The 13079-nt window shown below is 39.9% G+C and overlaps 1 protein-coding gene across 2 annotated transcripts in view; it reads right to left on the bottom strand.

Moving 5' to 3' along the window:
• The window catches only part of vps13c (vacuolar protein sorting 13 homolog C), a 294638-nt gene that overhangs the window by 132962 nt on the left and 148597 nt on the right, over window positions 1-13079 (bottom strand). Inside the window, exons 35-38 of one of the 2 annotated variants that reach the window (XM_067973304.1) lie at window positions 11080-11191; window positions 9984-10129; window positions 5173-5329; window positions 1733-1812 (exon numbers count right to left, since the gene is read on the bottom strand). In XM_067973304.1, the coding sequence (XP_067829405.1) occupies window positions 1733-1812; window positions 5173-5329; window positions 9984-10129; window positions 11080-11191 (495 nt within the window). Of the gene's footprint in view, window positions 1-1732; window positions 1813-5172; window positions 5330-9983; window positions 10133-11079; window positions 11192-13079 lie in introns of both variants that reach the window. The other variant, XM_067973303.1, reaches the window with a different exon arrangement.

The following is a 13079-nucleotide window of genomic DNA, read 5'->3' on the forward strand; positions in this document are numbered from 1 at the left end:
CTTTTGTAAAAATATTCTGGCTGTAGAAAGTGACAAAAGGATATAATGAGGCTCTCAAACTAGTTCTGAAGCCATATTGATGCACTGCTATCCATTTGCATCTGATCTTGCTTTCCTTGGATGGGTGTCTACAAATTCCAAGCTACCCTTTCTGGTTCAAAATGACAGGTGTTTTGTCTAACAATTTATAAATAATTATTTAAAAAGAATGATCCTGAATTATGACAATGTTTAATATTTGATACAACGATTTGGATATACTTTAAACAACATTTGTGGGTGAAGATTGTTGTGTGGTATGGTGGCCTAAAGCCTGTTTCAAATAACCAGTTCAATCATCAGCAATACCTGAGAGTTGTGCTTACTTATATAGAGCAGAAAAGGTAGAAGCTTTCATTTTCTACCCAATATAGGAAACGGGTATGGTTTTTACAGTAGACTTAAAACAACTGAAGGCCTGATTTTCTGAATCAGAAAAAAAAGTCTGATTCAGAATATTTCAGTTCAGTCATGAGGCATTTATTCTTTCAATGCAACTTGTGCCACAAGGATTACATTAGTAAATGAGTTGAAAACAACCCAGTTAATCCTTCAGTTAGGGTATGAGACTAAACTTGAACTCAATATCCAATGTCCCATCAGATTAAAGCAAGTATATTACATTCCAGTGAGGTAATCAAGTTTCTGCTCTTATTCAAAATAAGGTAGTGATGTAAGTGGAGGTCAATGTGCTGTGTCATGGTAGTGTGCCGAGAAGCAGATGGTTTTCTAGTTCCGGAGATTTACAAACAAACTGATCTTGCTCAGGCCAGACACAGGGATTATTTTTTGCAGTGGATTCTTAACTTGCAATGTTCAGAAAATCTCCATATTCCCTCTTCTAAAGAGGTACATAAAGTTTATAAATTGAAAAATCATTCTAGAAGCACACAAAATGTCAGGCCAAACTGCATAAACATCCAGATAGAGGTTGCTACACTAAAGAAACTAGTAATCTAAGATTTAGCATAAATACAAGCATACCACCACTTTTTAATAAAAGAGGTCTCCATTTAGTGCTCAACTACAATTTTCTATCAAGAATTTAAATATATCAATTTATTCCGATGTTTAGAAAGTTAAGTAAAGGCAATAATCATTCTAAACTATTATATTTCATTATTAAATAGTCGGCACCTTCCTTCATTCACCAATTAACCATGTCATAAGATGATGTGCAGATGGCATGTTCCTAGAACTTTGTCAATGGTGTCTCTGATCAAGCCAGTAGGTGGCATATTAAAACTGTACAGGGTCCCCAGCTCCACCATTTTCCTTCCTCCCCTGTGAGGATGTCCTACCTCCACTTGGTGTCTCCTTAACAATGACAGATTGTAAAATGCATGAAGGAAATCACAGGCACAATTCTATCCTGCCATTCTACAGTGCAAAACATACTAAAGCACTGTGTCAGACTTTGCACATTTCTTCTCATGAACTGGTGAATTTTATTTCCAATAAGGACGATTCAATGAGTGGCTAATTGTTACCTCCCACCTACTTCCTGTGCACCTTTCTGACAGATTTCATAACTGATTAGCCACTAGTATTAGTTGGGCTCATTCAGTAATTGGTAAAAGTGGGACTGAGTGATCATAGTAATATTAAGGTAGGCTAGAGCTGGCCTAAAAAGCAAGTTTTTGTTGTATTTAGCTGCCATTTTTATGAAGCGTTACCTGGTATAAAACCCTACCTTAATATATTGCACTTTGAGAAGATCGGCTCCAGGTTTGTCTGAAGAACTGATCAAATTAAGCGGTTTGTTATTTGAATCTGCAACAAAACAAAAAAGTAGGGAGCAATGCACAAGTGACATCAGGCTAGATTTCAATAGGTCACATTTTATAACTATAAATATCCTTTCAGCAAAACACGGGAACAGAAGTCAATGAGAAAAAACCCAATAAAGTTCATATATATGAAATGGTCAAAAATAATACAGGAGCTAATTTTTTTTTTAAAAGATTCCAAATTTCTTTTTAGAAAGCGTAAAATAATAGGCCATCAAACTAGCACCAAAAAAAAGCAATATTTTGTCCACAGTTTATTTTTTTCTTCACCACAACCCTTAAGTTCAACTAGTCTTAAAACATCACACTCAAACACATTCATTTAAAAGCCAAAATATTAGCTTAAGAGCGAGATGTCTACGGACACTGTGATAGCAACAAAGTATGCAAATCTTGCCAACTGTAATATGATTAAGCAGGCTGCTCTTGTCCTAATTCAGAGAGGGTTAACTGAGTTAAAGGTGCAAATGGGATATGAGACTTAGCTCAAACACACACAGGGTGATTTTAAACCCGGCATTATTTCCAGGCTTCCCACTGGGAATGCAAAGTTCGAAAATTTTGTGGTTGCGACCCAAAAAAACAACTATTTTCAACTCCCACCCGCCCCCAACCCACCCGAACTTGGGGTTTAAAATCATCCCCACAGTGTGCAACAATCACCAAGAACCAACATGGTCGTGCTGTTTTGCAGGTCAGGATTGTTGATATTTTGATATACACCCATGTCATGCGCCAGATCAGTTTTGTCTGATTAGAAGCAGTGGGTCAGACAGCAGCTCTGTGGGGTGTATCCATCTAAATCTTGAGAACTATATTTTATTTGTTTGCAGGTTTGTGTCATCAGAACCACTGCATTCCAAGTGCCACAAAAATATGGTAGGTCTGTTCAACCTACCATGAACTGGGTTCAGGCTCCTGCATTGGACTGTTTCAAATATCTGGCCTACACTGCTGCTGCAAATAATGCAATTCTATTTCATGGTTTATCCTACAATGAAAAATATCTGGAATGGCTCATATTATGTTTTCTGAAGTGATCCAAGAAATATAAGCTACCCAGAACAATAAATGTGTTCATGGCCTGCCCTGGGTGAACAATCAGATTACTTTGTGCACAAGGTCATGGTTTCTTTCTTCGGGAGCCAGGGATTAATTCCATGGAAGTGGACTAGTTGCATTGGGCACAAAATAATGATCAAGAGTGAGCCCAAGCTGTAAGAAAGACATTTCATCACAAAGCAGAAATCACTAGTATAAAATTAAGTCATGCTAATGCCTGAATTAATTTCAGACTCACCGTTGCTGGAGATTTGGTTTATTCTATGCATGGGTAACATCTCTGAGCTCCAGAGTACTCTTAGAAATTACTGATAGAGATAGAAAGCTGCATGTGCCCCCTGACTTAAGTGACAGGTTTTTTTTTAAATTGTGAAATTATTTATTTATAAAAGAATAAAAAATGTCGCACATGTAGAGATGATTTCCATTAAATAAAGAATGCTGTAACGGGTCACACGCACCAGTAACAAAAGCTTCCAAAAAAGTGCTGCCAAATAACTCAATTAGGGTTTCTTTTCCGGAATGTTCCGGCAGCACACAGCTCTTCATACAGAATATAGTTCAACAAACCAATTAAATATTTATAATAAAGAGACTTTTTAAAACATTATTTAATAATGATCTAAGTTGATTCTAGGAATGGAGCTGAATGAGTATAGGGAGGCAGAGAACAACTGGCAGTAATAATAAACTTTCACATTCAATACATGGGCGATTTGGTGACAAAGTTAAAAAGCGAATAAAATGCTGGAATGCGTGGCCAGAAGAGTAGAATACGAGTTTACCAAGATAATAGATAGTCACTAATCAATCCAATAAGGTATTCAGTAGCAGCTTCTTTACTCAGAGTGGTGAGAATGTGGAACTGGTTAAGGCGATTAGTATAGATGCATTTAAGGGGAAGCTAGATAAACACACAAGGGAGAAAGGAATAGAAGGACATGTTGATAGAGTTTGATGAAGTAAGATGGGAAGAGGCTCATGTGGAGCATAAACACTGGCATAGACCTGTTGGACCTAATGGACTGTCTCAGTAAAAATTCTATGTAATACCAAGTCTTTACAATTTTTTTTTATTCATTCATGGGATGTGGGCGTCACTGGCAAGGCCAGCATTTATTGAGATCTTATTTAAACATACAAGATTCTGAGGGGACTCAATAGGGTACATGCTGAGAAGATGTTACCCCTCATGGAGGAATAAGGGGTCACCTGTTTAAAACAGAAATTAGGAGGAATTTCTTCTCCCAGACTGTTGTGAATCTTCAGAATTCTTTACCACAAAAGGCTGTGGAGGCTGAGTCATTGAATACATTCAAGGCTGAGTTAGACAAATTTTTGATCAGCAAGGGAGTCAAAGGATATGGGGAAAAGGCAGGAAAGTGGAGTTGAGGTAAAAATCAGATCAGCCATGATCTCATTAAATGGCGGAGCAGGCTCGAAGGGCCAAATGGTCTACTCCTGCTCCTATCTCTTATGGCCCAACCCTAATTGCCCTTGAGAAGGTGGTGGTGAGCCGCCTTCTTGCACTGCTGCAGTCCAAGTGGTGAAGGTTCTCCCAGTGCTGTTCAGTAGGGAGTTCCAAGACTTTGACCCAGCGACGATGAAGGAACAGCAATATATTTCCAAGTCAGGATGGTGTGTGTCTTGGAGGGCAACGTGCAGGTGGTGGTGTTCCCATGTGCCTGCTGCCCTTGTCCCTCTAGGTGGTAGAGGTCGCAGGCTTGGGAGTTGCTGTTGAAGAAGCCTTGGCGAGTTGCTGCAGTGCATCTTGTAGATGAGATACACTGCAGCCACAGTGCGCCAATGAACTGCTCAGACCACATACAGTACTGTGTTGTGCACAGTGCACCACAAAATGTTATGCAGGCATTGGAGAGGATACAGAGGAGAGCAAAAAGACTGAACCAAAGAGCTTAGAGGAAAGAATTAGAGAATATCAAGTGCTGCTGTGAGGGGGGAAAAAAGGGAACTCCTTTTAATTATATAAAATATTAAAACATATACTTTTGGTAAAGCCAGATTACTTGCAAGTAAGCCAGAGAACAGGAATGTCAGTATCAGGAGGAATTTCCTTATTCTAAGACTGATACATGTTTGGAATAATATGCCCAACTGGGTAAGAGAAACATAAAACACGCTAGGTGCTCAAAATATAGCTGATCGCGAAGTCGGGCGAGTTAGGGCACTAAATGGATGAACTTCAATTGGTCCAGTGACCTGTTCTCAACCTCTGCTCTTTTGTTTTTTTTAAAATGATCTTATAACTTATTTGTCCCACCTGTAAATTCACAGCAGTTCAAACCGATTTTCTTCAAGTAGGCTGTTGCACTCAAATCATAGTTTCTTACTTTGGTTTCAGTTCCCAACTGCACCACATGAAACACAAGAAAGGAGTTCTTCTGCTTGTGAACTTGCTTCGTTAGTTCTACTACGACCTGAAATCACAATCGAACACGTTTACTAGTCTCAACAGTATTTTGATTTTAATTACCTTCCTTAACATAATGATGTGGTGTCACATATATTTAATATAGTATTTGATCAATATTTGCTTTTAAAAGGCCACTGGCCTCAATATTTCTCCTTTTGTCCCACTTTTCCACTGCAGGATGAAACTGTGGATGTGACCAATCAATGCAAGTGCTGCTCTGATCAACAGGTATGAGATAAGCCAGGTGATGGCAATATTACAATACTGAATTAGTTTTAACAGTAGGAATGACAAATTATACAAATCTATACAAATAAAACAAAAATCTTCTACCCAGTTCTCCAATATTGGCCCAGAATTTGCTGTAACCAGTCAACGACCGAGTTGCCCGCCATTTGTCAGACTTGTCCCTTGCCCGTTTAATCTCCATATTTTGTGCTGCAAGTGAGAGATGGAAACAGTGCAGCACCCTCTACAGGGCATCTGAGATCTGTGTGAACAGGGCAAGCAACTGGGTATCTCCTTAACCAATCAGATCGAAGGATTATGCAATTAATAGCGCACGGATTGAAGGAAGTGTAAGTTAGAATGGGTGAATTCAGATCTGATACAGAAAGAGAAATAAAGACTGGATTAAGAGGGAGAAAAAGAGAAAAAAAGTTTTTAAAAATTTTAATAAGAAATTGGAGCAGGAGTAGGCCAATCGGCCCCTCGAGCCTGCTCCGCCATTCAATAAGATCATGGCTGATCTGATCCCAACCACAAATCTAAAGAACACAAGAAGTAGGAGCAGGACCCGGCCACACAGCCCCTGGGCCCTCTCCGCCACCCACAGGGCATAGACCGATCCGAACTCAGCTTCATGTCCAATTTCCTGCCCGCTCCCCATAACCCCTAATTCCCTTTACTTCTAGAAAACTGTCTATTTCTGTTTTAAATTTATCTAATGATGTAGCTTCCACAGCTTCCTGGGGCAGCAAATTCCACAGACCTACCACCCTCTGAGTGAAGAAGTTTCTCCTCATCTCAGTTTTGAAAGAGCAGCCCCTTATTCTAAGATTATGCCCCCTAGTTCTAGTTTCACCCATCTTTGGGAACATCCTTACCGCATCCACCCGATCAAGCCCCTTCACAATCTTATATGTTTCAATAAGATCGCCTCTCATTCTTCTGAACTCCAATGAGTAGAGTCCCAATCTACTCAACCTCTCCTCATATGTCCGCCCCCTCATCCCCGGGATTAACCGAGTGAACCTTCTTTGTACTGCCTCGAGAGCAAGTATGTCTTTTCTTAAGTATGGAGACCAAAACTGTATGCAGTATTCCAGGTGCGGTCTCACCAATACCCTATATAACTGCAGCAATACCTCCCTGTTTTTATATTCTATCCCCCTAGCAATAAAAGCCAACATTCCGTTGGCTTTCTTGATCACCTGCTGCACCTGCATACCAACTTTTTGATTTTCTTGCACGAGGACCCCAGATCCCTTTGTACTGCAGTACTTTCCAGTCTCTCGCCATTAAGAAAATAACTTGCTCTCTGATTTTTCCTGCCAAAGTGCATAACCTCACATTTTCCAATATTATATTGCATCTGCCAAATCTCCGCCCACTCACCCAGCTTGTCTATATCCCCCTGCAGGTTTTTTATGTCCTCCTCACTCTCTACTTTCCCTCCCATCTTTGTATCATCTGCAAATTTTGATATGTTGCACTCGGTCCCCTCCTCCAAATCGTTAATATAGATTGTAAAGAGTTGGGGACCCAGCACCGACCCCTGCGGAACACCACTGGTTACTGGTTGCCAGTCCGAAAATGAACCATTTATCCCAACTCTCTGCTTCCTGTTCGATAACCAATCCTCCACCCATGCCAGAATGTTACCCCCAATCCCGTGATTTTTTATCTTAAGTAATAATCTTTTATGTGGCACCTTGTCGAATGCCTTCTGGAAGTCGAAATACACTATGTCCACTGGTTCCCCTTTATCCACCCTGTACGTTATATCCTCAAAGAACTCAAGCAAATTTGTCAGACATGACTTCCCCTTCATAAAGCCATGCTGACTTTGTCCTATTAAATTATGCTTATCTAAATGTTCCGTTACTGTCTCCTTAATAATAGACTCCAAAATTTTACCCACCACAGATGTTAAGCTAACTGGCCTATAATTTCCAGCCTTCTGCCTACTACCCTTTTTAAATAACGGTGTTACATTAGCAGTTTTCCAATCTGCCGGGACCTCTCCTGAGTCCAGGGAATTTTGGAAAACTATCACCAAAGCATCCACAATCCCTACTGCCACTTCCCTCAAGACCCTAGGATGGAAGCCATCAGGTCCAGGGGATTTATCCGCTTTGAGTCCCATTATTTTACTGAGTACCATCTCCTGAGTGATTTTAATCGTATTTAGCTCCTCCCCCCGTAGAGTCCCCTGTTTGTCCAGTGTTGGGATATTCTTAGTGTCCTCTACTGTAAAGACTGAAACAAAATATTTGTTCAGCATTTTTGCCATCTCCATGTTTCCCACCATTAATTTCCCGGTCTCATCCTCTAAGGGACCTACGTTTGCCTTAGCCACCCTTTTTCTTTTTATATAACTATAGAAACTCTTGCTATCTGTTTTTATATTTTTTGCTAATTTCTTTTCATAATCTAACTTCCCTTTCTTAATCAATCCTTTAGTTACTTTTTGCTGTCTTTTGAAGAATTCCCAATCTTCTATCCTCCCACTAAGTTTGGCTACCTTATATGTCCTTGTTTTTAGTCAGATACTATCCTTGATTTCTTTACTTAGCCACGGGTGGCTGTCATTTCTTTTACACCCTTTTTTCCTCAGTGGAATATATTTATTTTGAAAGTTGTAAAATAACTCCCTAAATGAACACCACTGCTCATGTACCGTCTTACCCTTTAATCTATTTTCCCAGTCCACTTTAATCAATTCCGCTCTCATACCATCATAGTCTCCTTTATTCAAGGGTACTTAGACTGAAATGGACAAGCCCTAAATTTCTGTGGCGAGTTTAGTTCATATCTACCGAGCAAATACAGCAACTGCATGCCACTCAATGTATTCGAATGGGGAGTCAGTCGGCGAGGTGCCGTTTTCGCGGAGCTAATGGCAGAGTGGCGCATCTCGGACAGCAACTTTTGGATCTCCACGTTTAACCGCGCATCTGCCCTCGCCTGAAGTTGCTGTAAAAATTGGGCATAAGTAACGGTGTTCACCGTTAGCCTCACCATTATTTTGACAACAAATTCTGGGCCAATGTATGATTGTAGGTGAGCCTCTAATGTTGCTGATTGGTCCATGCTAAACTGAGTCCACATGACACCATGTATCAATTGGCTCATCAGAAAAAAATTTCAACCAGCTTTTGGCCACCATGGCAATTCCCATCCCAGCACAGAATCTAGGCTGATACTTCAATGCAGCAGTGGCAGAGTGCGGCATTGTTGGAAGCGCCATCCTTCGGATGAGTCACTGAACCAAGGCCATGTTTGCCCGTTTGGATGGATGTAAACAAACAACCTCTCGGCACTTCAAGAAAAGCAGTTAGTTCTCCGGATATCCTGGCCAACATTTATCCATCAAACAGATTGACTGCTCATTCAACTCACTGCTATTTTTGGAATCTTGCTATGTGCAAATTGGTGAGTGCATGTGCCTCTAACTAGAAGAAAGCAATTGCATTTATATAGCACCTTTCATGACCTCGATGTCCCAAAGCATTTCGTAGCCAATTAATTATTTCTTTTAAGTGCAGCCAGCGTTTTAACGCAGGGAAACACGGCAGCCAATTTGCACACAGCAAGGTCCCACAAAAAGCAATGAGATAAATGACCATATAATCTGTTTTTTTTTTAAAAAGTGATGTTGGTTGAGGGATAAATGTTGGCCAGGACACCGGGGAGAACTCCCTTGTTCTTCTTCGAATGGCGCCATGGTATCTTTCACAACTACCTGAGACGGCAGATAGGGCCTCTGTTTAATATCTCATTTGAAAGAGAGCATCTCCGAATGTCAGCTTAGATTATGTTCAAGTCTCTCGATTGGGTCTTGAACACACAATCTTCTTACTCAGAGGCGAGAGTGCTACCACAGAGCCAAGGCTGATAATAACATTGATCAAGTATCTCCCACTCTTCCAGCATGTAGTCACTTGCACTGATCTACATTGAATTTCTTCTGCCATCGTTTTGGCCATTGCAAATTTTGCCGAGATACTTCTTGTTGACTCTTAGCACTTGTTCCCCCCACATTTCTCACTGCAACATCGCATCATCTACAAATGTGACCAAACTGTATAGCACTTCCAAATCCAGGATGTAGCTTCATTTAATTTTGCACAACCACCTACACTACATCACGCTATTGCATAAGACTAGCTATGACATACAAAGGTTGCAAAATTAATCCTCTGCAACGTGACCATTAAAGCTTTTCAGTGCTCGTACTCTCAACTGCTAAAGGCTCAAAATAACAGAGATTGACACAAAAATGCTGGACATGGTATTCCCCACTCATCTGGTTTCAACAACCAATTGGACTTTTTAATTTTATACTATGCTCTCTGTCTCCTCCCCCCCATCTGCGTCCATTGTGCGCTCCACGAAAGCTTATTTAAATTTCTAATGGAAATACTACTACTCACCTCTTTGATTTCAAAGTTCAGCTGAACATTGACAACATCATTTGGCACTCCTCCTTTTATTATTTCCAATAGTTGATCTGCTGTTGAGCTCTCACTTGCCACAGTTTTCCCAGATTTAGCTGCCTCTTTGGGATCTTTGAGTTTTTCTGCTTATTCATTAATACGCAAGCTATTAGCAAAATTAAACTTTACAGCAATATTGAAAAATTACATTTTATTAAATTGATACAGCAAAGTTACTCTTCTTTATGTATTTGCTTACAAAGAACTGGTGATAGATCCTCAGAGCAATTTATATTTGAAGTATATAATTTGTTTGTTTAAATATCCTTGGTCCTGATTTCAACTAGTTTCTACCTTGCACCTTTTAAGCAAGGCTGGGGATTATTATTCAATTAAACAGCCTCTTTTTCAAAAAGAAAAGTAGGCACAAATAGAAACATTGTTTATGTTTTTGGTCCATAATTTCTACAAGAAAATAAAGATTACAGCTCATGAACCACGATAATTCTACATTAGTTTCATTTCTGGTAACGTAATGTGTTTTGCTACCCTGCTTCAGAAAAACAGGGGATTGGTAAACTGTGCAGACGAGACAAAACTGAACAGATTAGTGAAATGAAAGGGTGGGAATCAACCTGACTCTCACTCAAATTACAAGCAGGTATATATTTTGTTAAAATGTTCAATTAAACAGGTTACAAAACTTCAAGATTTTAGACTCTTACACAACACTAGTTCTGCGTAAGCATTAGGCAATTAAGCCACATCTCTTGCAGCAATGTCATTCCTTAATGCGGATGTTTTAACTTCGGTCAAAAGTAATCAGCTTTTGCACATAATTGTGGTACCAGAGCATAAGGAAAAGAAAAAGGGCCGTGTCATCAGGAAACAATCAAAAAAGACAACTGTTCTCTTCTCAGAAGAATGCACAGCACTTAAAATTCAACTATGGCAAAAATAGATGTGGAGCAATTAAGTTTTTTGTACGTCACTGGTTTTCACTTGGATTGCAATGCTTTAGGATTTCAAACATAAATGTGATTTAGCAGAAATAACAACATTTTTTAACCAAATGTTTAATTACAGCCATTACTTTTTCCTTCATCCTGAAGTGCTTTTGCCGCACTTGGTTCTTTGCTGCCTTCACCAAGGTTTTGCTCAAGGACCTTCATCAGAACAGTTAGATCTTCCTCGCTGAGAACAATCTGAAACAGGAAAATAGGATGAACTAAAACAAAACTCCAAAAGGAAGGGAGCTTCAGAAATAAAACATTCTGCTCAGAAGCAGCAACTACAATAATCCCTCTTCTGCTGGTCATGAGGCAGATTTTCATCTTGCCCTCCCAGACATTAAGCATTGCTTGCATGGAGCGCAGAAAGGAAGATTTAACGCGGAGGATCATACGCCCCTTACAGAGCCCGCCTGATTGTCAATGGAAGTAACATCAGGCGGGATCGGTCACCATTATAATTTGTTTAAGTATCCTTAGCCCTCATTTCAGCTAGTTTCTACCTTACACCTTTTAAGCAAAGCTAGAGATTATTATTCAAACCTCCCTGTCATATTTTCCTCTCTGCGCTCCACCCAGGAAATGCTCAATGCCCAGGCGTGAAGACAACAATCTATTTCTTGTGTGTAAAAACTGCAATGCACATTCCCTACAAATAATATTATAGTGCTACCTCTGCTTCCTGCACAAAAATCCCATGCTATCGCAGCTCCTTACTAAACATATGGTAGTGGGAGCTCCAAATAATAACTCAATGAACGAGTGGACTCCATAGTGTGGTAGCACGGAACGGAGCCTAGGAAGGTAATAGGCTTGATCCCTGGTCTCTGATAGGTAAGCCTAACTCAGCGAGGCCAGCTGGTGCGGGTGGTGTAGTTGGCCTCAGTGCCACTGGGTTTATGCAAATAGAAAAATATGTTTGCTCCCGATGGCTATCCATTTCGGAAATCTACTGCTATATTTTAACCTTCTGTGCTGTTCTTCATAAGCATCAACATAACCCCGTAATATACTATTGGAAAGGGATGTACAATGAAAAGACAGGGGAAACGTTCACCATTGTAGTCCACAAGCTTGTTATCAAAACCAGGATTACATACACACAACAGACAAAAAAACAAGTGGCTTGCCTTTGCATGACAGCTATTTCCAAATGGATACAGTTGATCAACACCCCAGGAGCATCAAGGTTAAATAAGACGAAAAAGGATCAATAAATAGAAAACATAATATGCTTCTGAGATAAAAACAGAAAATGCTGGAGAAGCTCAGCGAGGCAGCATCTGTGGAGAAAGAAACAGAGTCAAGGTTGCAGGTCAAAGACCTTTCGACAGAACTTCCGTCTTCAACCTGAAACACTAACTGTTTCTTTCTCCACAGATGCTGCCTCACCTGCTGAGCTTCTCCAGCATTTTCTGTTTTTATTTCAGATTTCCAGCATCCACAGTATTTTGCTTTTCATATAATATGCTACTGGTCAGATTAGGAATAAAGGCTGTACTGGATCCTTACATTAATTTTTTGAGCAAGAAGCTAGTGTTATTACCTTCTTGGTCAAATAGATCTGTTTTCAACAAATATGACTAAATAAGCAACTTGCATTGAAAAGCCAAACAAATCAAACAACAGCCTAGTTCCTATTCAAATGTGGTAGCAAAATAATGGTGTATTAATAATTTTATATGAATTGCTCACTAACAATCCTTGACTGCAAAATCATTTGCAACCTAGTTATGGTACATCTCTGAACGACTACAAATTGAAGACTAGCAAGATGCCGTCTACCGACAGCAACATATTTTGTTACACACGTCACAAGCTGGATAACAGCTGATCTGAGAATAGTCCAGTCTGCACTTTCATGGCATAAAAGGATTTATGATGCAGGCTTTCTCCTAACTGTCTGTGCTTACATCAGTATGCAAGTTTCCACTTCCAGAACTGTACCTGCTGTGAATTGAAGCTTATAAACATGTGTGGAGTCAATGAGTTAGTTTAATTTTAACCAGGACATTACACACTTGAGTACGGCTGGCTTCTCCGATAGGCAGAACGACAGCCTCTTATTCGATCAGCTGACTAA

This window comes from Heptranchias perlo, chromosome 38 (genome assembly GCF_035084215.1).
Source record: "Heptranchias perlo isolate sHepPer1 chromosome 38, sHepPer1.hap1, whole genome shotgun sequence".
NCBI lineage: Eukaryota > Metazoa > Chordata > Chondrichthyes > Hexanchiformes > Hexanchidae > Heptranchias > Heptranchias perlo.